The 13637-nt window shown below is 45.7% G+C and overlaps 1 protein-coding gene across 1 annotated transcript; it reads left to right on the forward strand.

Moving 5' to 3' along the window:
* Window positions 1-10518: 10518 nt before the first annotated feature.
* LOC142765579 (zinc finger MYM-type protein 1-like) lies at window positions 10519-12527 on the forward strand. Its single transcript, XM_075866784.1, has one exon. The coding sequence runs from the start codon at window positions 10564-10566 to the stop codon at window positions 12439-12441; it is 1878 nt and encodes a 625-aa protein (XP_075722899.1). The 5' UTR covers window positions 10519-10563; the 3' UTR covers window positions 12442-12527.
* The last annotated feature ends 1110 nt before the right edge of the window (window positions 12528-13637 follow it).

Genomic DNA, 13637 nt, shown 5'->3' on the forward strand with positions numbered 1-13637 from the left:
GTTGGACTCCGAAGAAGAATGACGTCTTGTGTTCAACGCACTTCGAAGCAGACTGCTTCGATAGAACAGGGCAAACAACGAGACTACGAGCTGGTAGCATCCCTACCAAGTTTGCAGCGTTTCCAGCGCACCTACAAAAGCCAGTGAGTACGCTTCGTGAGCTCTTCGTTTACCAAATGTAGTTATTGTAGCGTTAGCTCCGCATCTCTGGGATTTTCAGTTTCTAATATTTAGTTGCGCATTCGCTCTAAATGCCTAAATTTCTGACGCTGTCGCGTTATTCCTCTTTTTGCGTAGGAGAAGAGAAAACGAGCTCCTCCAAAAAGTCGGGAGATGCCTTCGCCTCAGGAGCCTGTTTTGGATGAAGCTGCCGAAGTCTCCCCCCTGCAAACTTCCCCCCCGAAGGAGTGGTACAAGCAGAAAGTGCATGCATCGGCGAAAGAGGTACAGCAGCTGAAAAAGAAGGTCAAGACGTTGCACCAGAAGAAACGGAGACTTTCAAAACGCATTGATGCTTCTCAGGATTTGATTGAGCAGCTAAAGGAGCATAACCTTTTGTCGGAAAAAGGGTTGGAGGTTTTCCAAGCGTCATTTTCTCCGGATATCCAGCAGCTTCTCAAGAGAACTCATGAAAAGACGAACAAATACCCCCCAGAATTAAGAGCATTTGCACTGACGCTTCACTATTATTCGCCAAGGGCTTATGATTATGTGCGAGCTAAGTTTAACAATGCTTTGCCAAACCAGCGAACTCTTCGCGAATGGTACAAGGCAGTGAATGGTGATCCTGGCTTCACCTCAGAATCATTCGAGTTTATCAAGAACATAGTGCAAGGAAGAGATGAGCCACTGGTCGCTGCCATAATGGTTGACGACATGTCTATTAAAAAACATGTCCAACTTGTGGGCAACAAAGTTTTCGGATATGTCGACTTGGGCATGGAAATGCCAGATGACAGCCTCCCAGAAGCAACGAATGCCTGTGTTTTCATGCTGGTGGCACTCAATATGAGGCTGAAGGTGCCCCTTGGGTATTTTTTCATTGATTCTCTCTCTGGTTCTGAAAGAGCGCAGCTAACGAAAGAGTGTATCTCGCGCGTGACTTCAGCAGGTGTCATAGCAGCATCACTGACTTTTGATGGAGCGGCCTCGAACTTTTCAATGGCCAGTTTTCTTGGTGCTGATCTCCGCTGTCGTTCTCCGGGATTTAACACCTCATTCCAGTGCTTAGAAGATTGCCCAAGCAAAGTATTTGTGATTCTAGATGCCTGCCACATGATCAAGCTTGTGCGTAACTGCTTGGGATCAGTAAACCACCTCACTGATATTCAAGGGTGCAAAGTGAAGTGGTCATACATTGAAGCTCTTGAGGCCTTGCAACAAAAAGAGGGCTTGCACCTTGGAAACAAGCTGACGAAAGTTCATCTGGAGTGGGCAAAGCAAAAAATGAAGGTTCGACTGGCTGTGCAGACCCTTAGCTCATCTGTTGCTGATGCACTGGACTTCTGCGAGTATAAACTGAAGCTTCCCCAGTTTCAAGGTGCCCACGCAACAGCGGAGTTCATTCGAATCTTTGATCGCCTCTTCGATATTCTGAACTCGAGGAACCCTCTGGCGCGATCATTCAAAGCCCCACTGCGGCAGCAGAATGCAGCTTCTTGGAAATCGTTCTTCCACGAAGCCGAGGAGTATATTAGGGGGCTGAAGGATGCAAGTGGGCGACCAGTGATAGATGGACTGAAAAAAACTGGGTTTGTTGGCCTCATCATTTGCATTCGAAGTGTCACTGCCCTTTTCGATGCCCTTGTGGCCACGAAAATTTTGAAGTATCTGTTGACGCACAAGATGTTGCAAGACCATTTGGAAACGTTTTTTGGTTGTGTGAGGGGAAAGGGGGGATACAACAACAACCCCACAGCCTGCCAGTTCAGAGCCGCCTATAAGCGCCTCCTCTTCCACACAGAGGTAACATCGTCTGACGCTGGGAACTGCTGCCGAGATGTGGTGTCTATCCTGAACATGTCCAGTGCTGTCAGCCTTGCCGAGTCACCAACAGCAGTTACGTCACACAGGAGGTCGTCGCTTCTGGAGCCTGTGGATGATGAACATGACTACACTCATCGTGTGGATCTCCCCCAGAGCCTTTCAGCGGTGACGAGTGCTGTTGTGCCGTATATAGCGGGATTTGTGGCTCGCAAGGTGCGGTCTGTCACGAATTGTGAGGAGTGCTATGCTGCGCTGGAATCAAGCGAAGAACCAGACCTTGTCAGAGCAAAAAACAGAGGTGGACTTGTCGCACCATCCAAGGACGTCTTAGAGATCTGCAGTATTGCAGAAAAGGGACTGCGAGTACTACAGCATGAATGCAAGAATTTGAAATCCCTTAATACTAGCTCAGATAGCCTTTTAGTACATGTGATGACTGCAGTGTTTGAAAAAGCATTGTTCGCGCAGCTGGAGCCTCACCTGCTGGACTGTGACCCCCTTGATAACCATATATATAGCTTATCAAAGAAAATTGCCAGCGTGTACATCAGAACAAGACTTCATCACATTTCTAGGAGAATGAACCAGGAGAACTGTAACAAAAACGTGCGCACACTCCTAACAAGAGAGATTATTTTCAAAAATCTCTAAGTGCGAGAACTTGATTGATGTGTTTTTCTATTTAATTTAGCTCACTGTTAGTGTTTGATGCATTTGTTCTTTTAGTCAGAATTTTAATTTTTTGCTGGAAGATTTAACGTTTGGTTTAGTCAAATGCATCTGGTGCTGAATGTGACTAACTGTAGGGTTTAACGGGCCGACGCATTGCAGGCAATGAGCCTTGCCGTAGTGGAGGGCTCCGGATTAATTTTCACCATCTGGGGATCATTAACCTGCGCCGAAATCTCGTTTTCGCTTTTCGCCTCCATTAGAAAAGTGGCCGCCGCGGCCGGTAACCGTGGTGCTGAATGTGGACAAGTGAATAAATATGGTTGTACCGTGAACAGTAGTGATCCAGCTGCGCCATTTGCGCCAATTTGCTACAATTATACCTTCCTGCGCCTTACTGCGCAAGTGTTGTTTTGTTTGCGCCAAATGCGCCAAATTGCACGAAAGAACCCGACTTTAGCGGATGTTCATTTTTCAGTTGGCAACAAGTGAATTCTTTTCTAGGTTGGCAATTGTTTACCATGTGCTTTGCAGCTTAGGTATTCGTCGGTGTCGTTCGGGTGTTTTCTGTAGGTTTTCGCGCTCATGCACAGCACGTCGTGTCGTTGCATGTGCGCCATGTGCTTGTGAACAAACAGTCAGCGAATGTTTGTCATCCCCCCGCTGTTGAAATGGACAAAAGTAAGTCGCTTTCTTTTTAAATTTTGTGGCATTTCTTAATAGCGCCCGTGAAATACTTTAGTGAATGCTTAGGCGATCGCGTAGCGCTGCTGGCATTTATTACCGGCCGCACTTTGCTATTGAATCAGTACAGAAGTTGCAACTTGCCTATAGTTCTTGCGATTTCTCGCTACTGATTGTTTTTGTGTTCGGAGTGTCTGAGCGCTGTACGTAGGCTTAGGAAGGTGCGCCGTGCCTTGTTTCGTGGTGCGGAATATCCGCATTTGAAACGCGCAATCGCTCGTACGGCATGCAGCAGTTACACCTCCTACATGCTACCGTTCGGAACATATAATAGTGCGAAACGAACGAGCGAGTGACGCGGAATACACTACGAATTTCTGCAGGCGGGTCGCTTTTGTTGACGTTAGCAGATCGCTAGATGGGCCGTATGTGCTGCCGGCGCGTCACGAATCGGGCGCCCCACGCAGTGGCGTAACTAGGGGGGGGCAAGGGGGTACAAGTGCCCCGGGCGCCACTAGGGAGGGGGCGCCAAGCCGAGTCCTCGGGTTGGCGCCCCCTGGAAAGGTTGTCAATGTTTTTTTCCGTAAAACCGCCTGGAAGGGGGGAGGGGCGAGGTTGTAATGTACGACTGGAAGTGGGGATGGTGGTGAAGGAAAGGGTTGCCGCAATGGCTTTTGCATCGGGAAAAGGATCCTCTATTTTCATTTTGCTGCGCTACCTCCGTGCCTTCCCATGACCCTCGGCTAAGCTTTGTTTTGTGCTCCGCAGCACTGGGTTAGATGAGTTTCAGCGAACCCCACCAGCCTCCCAAACCACTTACTGAAAGCTTCCCTGAAACCAACCACGTACGTAAACAAAATAAAATAAAAAAGTTCGAATGCACCTTTTTTGAGTAAGAACAGAAAACTCCAACGAAATAGCCGATCGTCCAACGACTAATCGTCCACGCAGCGGCGGAAGGAAGGGCGAATATAATCCGTGACCTCGGCACCAAAGGCTAAACAAAGGCGTTTATTCGCAGAGTTCTCTGGAGGAAAGACGGAGAAAGCGTGACACGACGGCGACGTTTGTTGATTCCCTGCATCGCGGGCGCCAGCAAAGCAATAGAAGGGCGGGGGTCAACGTTTCCCACATGCCATCCACCGCCATGGGCAGGTTCATCCTTTGGCCCAAAGAACACGCACCTGCGAAAAAAGCGCAGAGCGTAGTGTACCCGACAGCATGTGCCGACTGCCCCGCTTCGTACGTTGGAGAAACCAAGAACTTCCCTGAAAGAATGCGGCCGCACAAGGATGACCTCCATCAATGGAACAGCGAACGGAGCGAAACGGCAGAACACTCCGACCAGTTTAACCCCCATACCAGACCCGAGGGCGCGGTGTCTAGCTGGTTGCTTTGTTTTGTACTCACCCTGCATTCCTTGGGATGCACAAATAGCGCGAAAGCTTAGGTACGAGAAACTTGGGCCTGGGAAGCGCCCGTGCCGTCAAGATTTTTGCAGTGTGGACTGGAAGAGAACAATGACGGGTAAGGGACTTCCGGAAGTTTGAATAAAAAAAGAAAAATACTATACAAAAACGCGGGCGTAGCTCATCGAAATCAGAACTGGTGGCCCTTGGCCTCCGAAATGGCCCGCCGCGCGCCAGTAGGCAATCGCGGAAGCCTACATTAGCGCTTTTAATGGGGGGGGGGGGGGGGGATTTTGCACGTTTGTAACACCAGATGTTCCTTGGTCCACACCTGTCGTCCCGTGTTGGCCACCAAAAATCATGGCGCGTGCCTCACCGACGCCAGCGTGCATGGGCAGACTATCTACGCGGAAAAGGCCCATTCTAACAGCGTGCTTCTTCTAGCAAAGTAGATGCGCAAATTGTGTAGTAGTAGTAAATTAATCAGCCTTGCTCGCTCAGGAGCGTGAAGGCCGCCCACAACGCTACATATAAAATTTTTGAAAATATTTTTTTTTTACTTTTTGACCTTCGCACAAATAGTTTTCACCACCATGAGGAACTCAATAACCAGAAACGCAGCTGCCGTTGCATAGAGAAAGAAGCAAAATTTGTTTTCAAGACAGAGTTGATGGGTCTTATCAACTTTGTAGCAACTGTTATGTAGCAACTATCATAAAATGTCGCATAGTGAGACATTTTGCGAAAGTACTTTGCTTCATTTTACAAGTTTCATAGAATGTTACTTTATTGTTATTCAGTAAATTTCTACATACACGAAATTCATGCTCGAAATTTCTTCTTTGTAACGGTAATATTTGTCTGTTACATCTTCATGAACTTTCGAGAACGACGAGTTGTGAAACTAGTCCCTCCGTGTTGAATATGTTCTATATTTTTTGCCTCCTAAAGTTATATAGGCGCTTAAAAAGAAAACAAGGTTCCTTTTCGGGCTGCTTGGTGAGATGGGCATAAAATATAAAATATTCAATCAAATCGAAAATACTAATTTTCAGATCCGTGTCGATCTCTCATGGAATCACCCGTCTACGATAACAATGGTTAGGAGACAAACTGCGGACATGTCTGCCGTGTAGCTAGCATACCTGTAACCGTGGTTAGCCGTAGTGCTCGTGTGACAGAGGTATTAGTGGGCTTTAGTTGAAACTGGGGTATGCCAATCAAAGTACCAAGTAAAAAAACTTTTTTGCGCTACAAGAAAAATTCGAAGTTTTGCATCTCGCATTCTCTTTAAGGCCCTTCTTCCTGCCATGTACTCGCACCTAATGTTGGATCGCGAGTCTGCGAAATTCCGCTGAGGCAGACTGTCGATCGGCAGCGCACCTGTAGGCCGGTTGAAGTTACCGGCTGTCTCCTCGATGGGCCAGGATTCCACAAAAAGCTGCTTATAGTAATCGACCTCTAAGTAGACCACGCGGGAATTGTCAAATTCGATGCGGTTGTCGTTCACCACGCTGTGCTCAGGCAGCTCAGCGAGTGTATTCCTTTTTCACTGAAACTTGCACATGTCGTTTTTATGTTGCCTCAGACTCTCGGGGAAGTTCCCCAGCTGCATCGCCCGCGAAGGGAGCGTAACTATGAGCACGTGCATACCTGCGAAGTTCAAGTATTCTGAAAAAGGTGGGGGGGAGGGATTGCGCCGATTTATCTCCCCCCCCTCTTTTTGCGCCCAAAAGAAAACTGCGGGATCAATTAAATGCAATCTTGCTTTCGTGGCGAGATGTCGCTTTAAGGTATAAAGTCTGCAACCCCCTCCATCGCGGCAATAGCTAAAGCCGCGGCGAAGCAGCGGCCATTTGCACGTGTGGTGAAGTATATGATGCCGCTTTCTAACTCGCCGAGAGCAATCACATGAATGTGTGATTAGAAAGAAAAGGAAAAGGCACGTAATTTCTGCAGCCCTATAGGGAGCACGGCGCAGTGCCCTTCGTGACGACACCGCTTCAACACCGACAGAGTAAGGGCGCGAGAAATTGACCATTTGCAGAAATCTGCAAGGCGGCTTTCCTGCAAGGTTGTTTTCTAACCAAAAAGGAAAAAAAAAGAAAACTATCGTGCCCAGTCTGCTTTTCTCGCCCACTGTGCTTTTACCACTCCTATTCTAGTGAAGGCACGCGAGTGCGACAAAACGACTTTTTCCCCCAACAATTACTGTGTGGTTGTCCCACCTCTAACGAACCCTCACATCGCATGGAGGGCGAGGCACCTGTCGTTCGTAAAGAAGGGAGTGGGGGAAGGCAAAAGCACAATGAGTGAGAAAAGCAGTTTGCGAACGAGACCTTTTGGTTGGAAAACAACTTTGCAGGAAAGCCAGCTTGCTGATTTCCGCAAATGGTCAATTGTGTCTGCTTTTGTTTTGATGAATACCGGAGAGTTCATAAGTCAGAGTGGATCACGTGATTGTGAACAAACATTTGGTTATCGTTGATGCAGCCAATCAGTTGCCCTGTGTGTGTTACTTAGTAGGCCCTCTCACAGGGTGCCGCCATAGTCCTCTTTTCGCTTCCGTGCAACAGCCCAGGAAGGAGGGATTCCTATTGGTACATGCCCTTGGAGGCGTGGTCTTGGTGTTATAAAACTACAATGTTAGGGGTTATGGGTCGATCCAGAGAAGCGAGAAACGAGGGTCAGTCAACCGAACGAGAGTGGTCAATGAGACGTACATTCGCGAGTTAAATTGTTTAGCTACCCCAGAAGCTCCACAGGCATTGAATATTGAGTCTCCGGACCGAACAAGATATCCTAGAGGCAGGCCACAACCAGTCGCTACATGACTCCATTCCTGCAAACCCCGAGTTGAAATCCCAGCTCACTTCTCCAGAGTTTGTCACCACGACGAGGGACGTCTTCGCAATAGAACTTCTGCCTAGGTGTGAGTATTTTTTACCTATGTTATTCTTTTGCACATGGATTATTACCACTACGTTGACACAAACTGCTGAGAGTATAAAGGTGTTATTCTCGGGAAAATATACAGGTTGTCCCAACTATCATAAAACCCGATTAAAAAAATGAGTAACTCCGTTACGCGAAGCAAACCTAGTGTACATTGTTCCTAGTAATTTGGAGCAACCACTTATAATTCATTCATGCATGAGAATAAATTAATGAGTAATCAAAGTATTTATAATTCCGCAAGTACTCACCTGATTATATTCATTGGAGGGCATGTTTAGTTCAATTACTGTACAGCTTGAAGCTTAGAATATACTTACACATTTAGTTTCTCATATATGTATGCATAAAGTGTTATATATGTAGCCATTGATGAGGCTATTCATGTACGATAGTTTGTATGTATGTTCCCCTATGGAACGCCGGTGTCTCCACTACTATTGCTCTTTTTTATTGTAAATGTGCTTGCAATGATTCGTATGCTATAAACACATTTTCAAATTAATTTTTTAATTTTTTTTTGTAGAAGCCATCGCCTAGTTCTTCGTAATGTTATGTTCTTGCATTTCTTATTCCAATGCAGTTGCGTTGTGTGACGAATGTACTGTGTGGTGCTAGAGGCCTAGTAAGGTGACTTATAACGTCGCCTTTAGTATCCTGCGCCACGACAATCATCTACTGTCAAACAAACGAATAAATAAATAAAGTAATTGAATGTTGAAATTACATCTAACTGCGCTATTTTCAACAACGTATTGCATCCACATTTTTTTTTTCCTGTTGATAAAGAAAGCCCACCAAATATGAAAAGTGACGCGTAACCAGACTGCTGCGTACATCAGGAAGCAGTACCCTCAAACAGGCTCAATGGGAGGTAGCCAGCGTCAAGAAATAGATGCAGAAAGAAAAAAAAAATGTGCATGGCCCTTTGTGCCAATCCCCGGTCAAAGAAACACGCCGCTTTGAACTTACAGAGTCAGGCCGTAATCAGAACAGTGCTCCGGTCGCGTTATCAGTGGAACGGTTGACCGCTAGATATGAATAATTATAGTGACATACAGTTGAGCGAAAGGAATTCCTGCAAACTTGCAACGCATGTTGGCGCGCCCTGAACACCCTTGTCAAAATGCGGAACGCTGCTGTTTTCAGCGGACAAGAGGCAAAGCGGTTGCTTGCTGCTCTTTTTTTTCTTCCTCAGGGGGGCGCGCAGTCATATGTTATTTTCTGATTTCGCAGGCTTTTTTTATTGGCCGCAAAAATGAGAGCGCAATCAATGCGTTGTTGAAAATGGCGCAGTTGGATGTCGTTCGAACTTGCTTACTTATGTCTAATTGTTATTTTGATAATTACGCGAGTACTTGTCGAGTTATGAATTGAATTGTGACAACTTACTTAAACTACTTGACGAAGAAATAGTGGTGCGTACTATAGTGCACTGTCCACTGGGAATAATATGTGCGAGGTTAGCTTTGCGTACTACCATTTCTCCTTTTTAAAATCATGCTTCATGATAGTTGAGGTTTTTCTACTTGAACAACGTTTTGAGCAGTTGGGTTAACCGCGAGTTAACATACATTTATGGATAGAAAACGGAGCTGTGAAATTGTAAATCCACCTTAATATCAGCAACAATTCTTATAACCAAGGCCGATGATGCCACCGCAGTGGATCATTTGCCGTCACCAACCTTAATCTGAGAATGTACGTATATTGCCGCGAACTATGCCTTCTCGTTTGTGAGACCAGCGTTATCTGTGTGAACGATGTTGGTGGAGAGGATACGGCAAGGTATAAGAACGCTTCCACTAAAAGCGCAGGGACATTCGTTTTCCGCCGTCGTCGACCGGTGGGCTGTTCCTTCACCACCTGTGTTCCTTATCATTTTTTTGCACTTTTGCCGAGCACAAGTTCGCTCTAATAGAACTAGCTTTCCGAAAAACTCTGAATCGTTCCTGGCTACATGACAATACACATACATTGTGTCTTCGGTGACAGCAAGTGTTCAGGCGACTGGCCGCATAGCTGCATTGCTTGATGGCTAAAAAGGCATCTGAATGTATAGTGAATGAACGGCTCAAGGATTTTTTATTTTTTTCAGCCAAGCAAAGCCATGGACCGGGTGACAAAAACAAAAAGAAAAGAGAGCGGAGCTGAAGGACGCAAGAGGAGAAGGCTACAGGCGCAGGAAGCTGAGAAGTCAAAAAAGTTTTTCGCGCCATTTTTTGAAAAACCTGGGGCAAGTACTTCATCATGTCCTTTGGAAGTAGCTCCATCTCCTGCCACTTCATTAATGTCCGTACAACTTGACGAAGGAGTCGTTCACGAAACTTCTAAACACAGTATGCTATGCGCAGACAATCCCGGGGATATTGCAGTAGAGGAGGAGGACAACGGAACCGACATTGGACTTCGGCTGGTTGAGCCTGTTGCTCTGAAGCTAAGCAAACTGGATTCCACGAAGCACCCTCAACCTATCATCTCAGAACTCGTTCAGAAGCATGACCTAGGTCTCTTAAAATTTGACACTGGTACTGGAAAAGCCGTTGTGTCTGACGCTGTACGAACGGAAATTGTTAAACTCGGGGCCATGTATTTCCAAAATCGGGAAGGACCTTTCTTGCCAACAAACAACCGATCAATGACTAAGAGTTGGTTTAAGAAGAAATTAGGTGATGGTCGTGGTGAAGAAGTCACCCGTTCGTGGCTGGCCTACTCTCCTGCCAAAAAGGCAGCATTTTGCATTTGTTGCCTCCTTTTTTCCCGCTCAGATCACCTATCATCTTTGGAACAAGAGGGGGGATTCAGCAAATGGAAGGCACCCGAGAAGATCACCCTTCACGAGAATGCAAAGAATCACCGAATGTGTTTCTCACAGTGGAAAGAAATGGAAAGAAATTTGATGCATACTACGGGAATAATTGACGCTGACCTTCAGTCACAGATGGAGAAAGAAAAGCACAAGTGGCGTGAAATTTTGACGAGAGTCCTCCACTGCATAAAATTTCTTGCTACACAGAACTTGGCATTACGAGGGCATCGAGAGAGTTTTCAAACCAGCCGCGAGAACAATGTCGGAAATTTTCTTGGTCTTTTGAAGTTAATTGCCGTTTTTGACCCCGTTATGAAGCAACACCTCACATACGTTGAAAGTCATCCAGGGTCCACTTCGTACCTATCGCCTTCTGTACAGAATGAATTCATTCACATGATGGCTGTCACAGTTCGCGAGTCCTTGCTGCGAAAAATCCGTAAAGCCAAATATTATGGCATTATGTTTGACACCACTCCCGACCAGGCACACCGTGAGCAAATGTCAGAAGTTGTGCGATATGTGGAAGTTGACTTTGATAAAAAATCTGTTTATGTTCAGGAGTCCTTCCTCGGCTTTATCCATGTAAAGAACAAAGACGCCGAGAGCTTCGTTGACGTGATACTTGGCAAGCTGGAAGAGGACAGAATGAACTTACAGGACTGTCGGTCACAATGCTACGACAACGCTGCCGTGATGGCTGGACAAAAAAGTGGTGTCAGTCAAAGAATCGCGGAAAAAAACAAACTGGCAATCTTTGTAAACTGCGACAACCACTCACTGAACTTGGTTGGTGTACATGCTGCTAAGGAAGAAGCCATGATGATGACTTTTTTTGGGACCATCGAAGCACTTTACGTGTTTTTTTCTCGCTCAACGTACCGTTGGGAGAAATTAAAAAATGCAGTGCCTGTTGTTGTGAAATCAGAGTCTGAGACCAGATGGAGTGCAAGGGTCGAAGCAGTGAAGCCGGTCGGTAGATACCTTGAGAAGATACTTGAAGTTGTTCAGGAAATGTCAAATAATGACCAAGAAACGAGCGAGACGAAAAGTGATGCTGCACTACTGCAGAAGCGGATATTAAGTTATGATTTTTTGATTTTGCTGGGCTTTTGGAACAAGGTACTTGTTCGCATAGACCGTGTTCAAAAAAGACTGCAAGATCCTAAAATGAACTTTCACGATGCTGCCTTAGACATGAAAGCTCTCAGAGATCACTTTCATGAAGAAAGGGAAACTCTGGTAAGTGAGTCACTTGGTGAAGGGCTTCGTCTCTGTGAGACGTATGATGTCGACGTTGAAAGGCGTGCACGACGAAAAAAACAGATGCCTGGTGAAAAGTCGAAAGGAGAGGCGTTGACGGCTAAACAGGAAACAGAAAGGGTTATGAAATGCACACTCGATCGTCTTCATTCGGAAATCGACCAGAGGTTTACTCGCCTGCAGGACACCGACCTCAAGTTTGGCTTTCTGCTCGACATCAACAAGCTGTGCTACAGCGAAGACAAAAACGAACTAAAAACAAATTGCAACACATTTGGCAATTTCTACAGTTCCGACGTTAACGCGCAAGACCTCTATGAAGAGATTTTAGATTGTAGGCTGCTGCTTTCACGGCGTATTGACCAGACAGTATCAAGACCGGAGGAACTTCTTAAATTTATTGTGGAGTATGGTGATGATGGCGTATTCCCCAACCTTCGCGTCGCCCTTCAGATGATGTTAACCATTGGAGTTTCCATCGCTGGCTGTGAGAGGTCCTTCAGCAAGCTGAAGCTAATACTCTCCTATTTGCGTGCCACAATGGGCCAAGACAGACTTACTGACCTTGCGCTACTGAGTGTGGAAAGAGAAGAAACTGAAAAAACGAACTTTGACGTCATTATAGAACAGTTTGCTTCATCGAAAGCAAGGAAAGTGCAGCTCTAGTTTTTACGGAGTGTTCCAGTGTATAGTGCATTTTATATTTGTCTTAATATCCAAATGATGTAAATAAAGTGTTTTAAATAAAAAAACGGGTTTTTCTTGACAACAATTATTCACGATCAGCGTTACAGCACTGACGTCATAAAAGGCAACAATATGCGATAACAGGGAGACAACAGGGTTTGCCGGAACGAGTTTTTTAACGCATCATTAGCACTGATGAAAAAATGCAGGCATCATATGCAGATTTGGCGTACGCAATAATTAATTTTGAATGATACATTTCACGGTAATGTAGCGAGAAATGGTATGGACTATTTACATATGCCTAGTTCGTGATTCTATTTTCTGTGCTTATATGGATTTCATGAATTTCGCATATTTTAAGTAAAGCGAGATGACAAGAAGTGACCACCAAGGTCCATTTTTTGTTAAACTTTTTTTGCTACCATTGTGGACTTCTGGTGTGTTGTGTGATGCATGGACGTACAAGGCGGCTATAGTACACTGTAGTACAACAGCAAGAATAATAATAATAATAATAATAATAATAATAATAATAATAATAATAATAACAAACATTATCACGGGCATAATGAGGGGCGCGGAAATATATTTGCCCTGGGCGCCGTCCTATCTAGTTACGCCACTGGCCCCACGGTGCGAGCTGCTTGTAGAATAGTCGGAAAAGAGTGATTGAGCGTCGACCATGTCAACACAAGCAAGTCAATAAGCACCGTAATGTTACCGCATTAGCGGCAGCCGATCGTTGGGAATCCGCTATTCGTGACGTGCCGTTCCCAATCAGCTTTTTTAAATATTTAATTTAAGGAAAACATTGCTGTCGATTTCTGCTCTGGTCATCGCGCGCCGCGCCGGAAGGAAGCAAACCTCCAACATACATTAGCGCCTTATGCCGCCTTGCCAGCTGGGGCAATGCGTTTGTCTGCGGCCGTCAGACCCACGCGTCATCCGCATGGCAACTTCCTGTAAGTTGGTCGCGAGTTTTAGGTGTGAATGGTCGACAGACAAACTGGCATCCCGATTCGCGCCATTTGTCGAGGCTGTACCCAAAATGCTTGCGCAAATATTTGGTGTTGGCGCCTTAGAGTTGGTATTTAGATCTTCCAATGAAGTAAGGTTGGCAGTATGTTACGGGCTACCCTAAAAATAAATCTAGTAGTTACGTGCTCTTTTTA

This window comes from Rhipicephalus microplus, chromosome 6 (assembly GCF_043290135.1).
Source record: "Rhipicephalus microplus isolate Deutch F79 chromosome 6, USDA_Rmic, whole genome shotgun sequence".
Taxonomy (NCBI): Eukaryota; Metazoa; Arthropoda; class Arachnida; order Ixodida; family Ixodidae; genus Rhipicephalus; species Rhipicephalus microplus.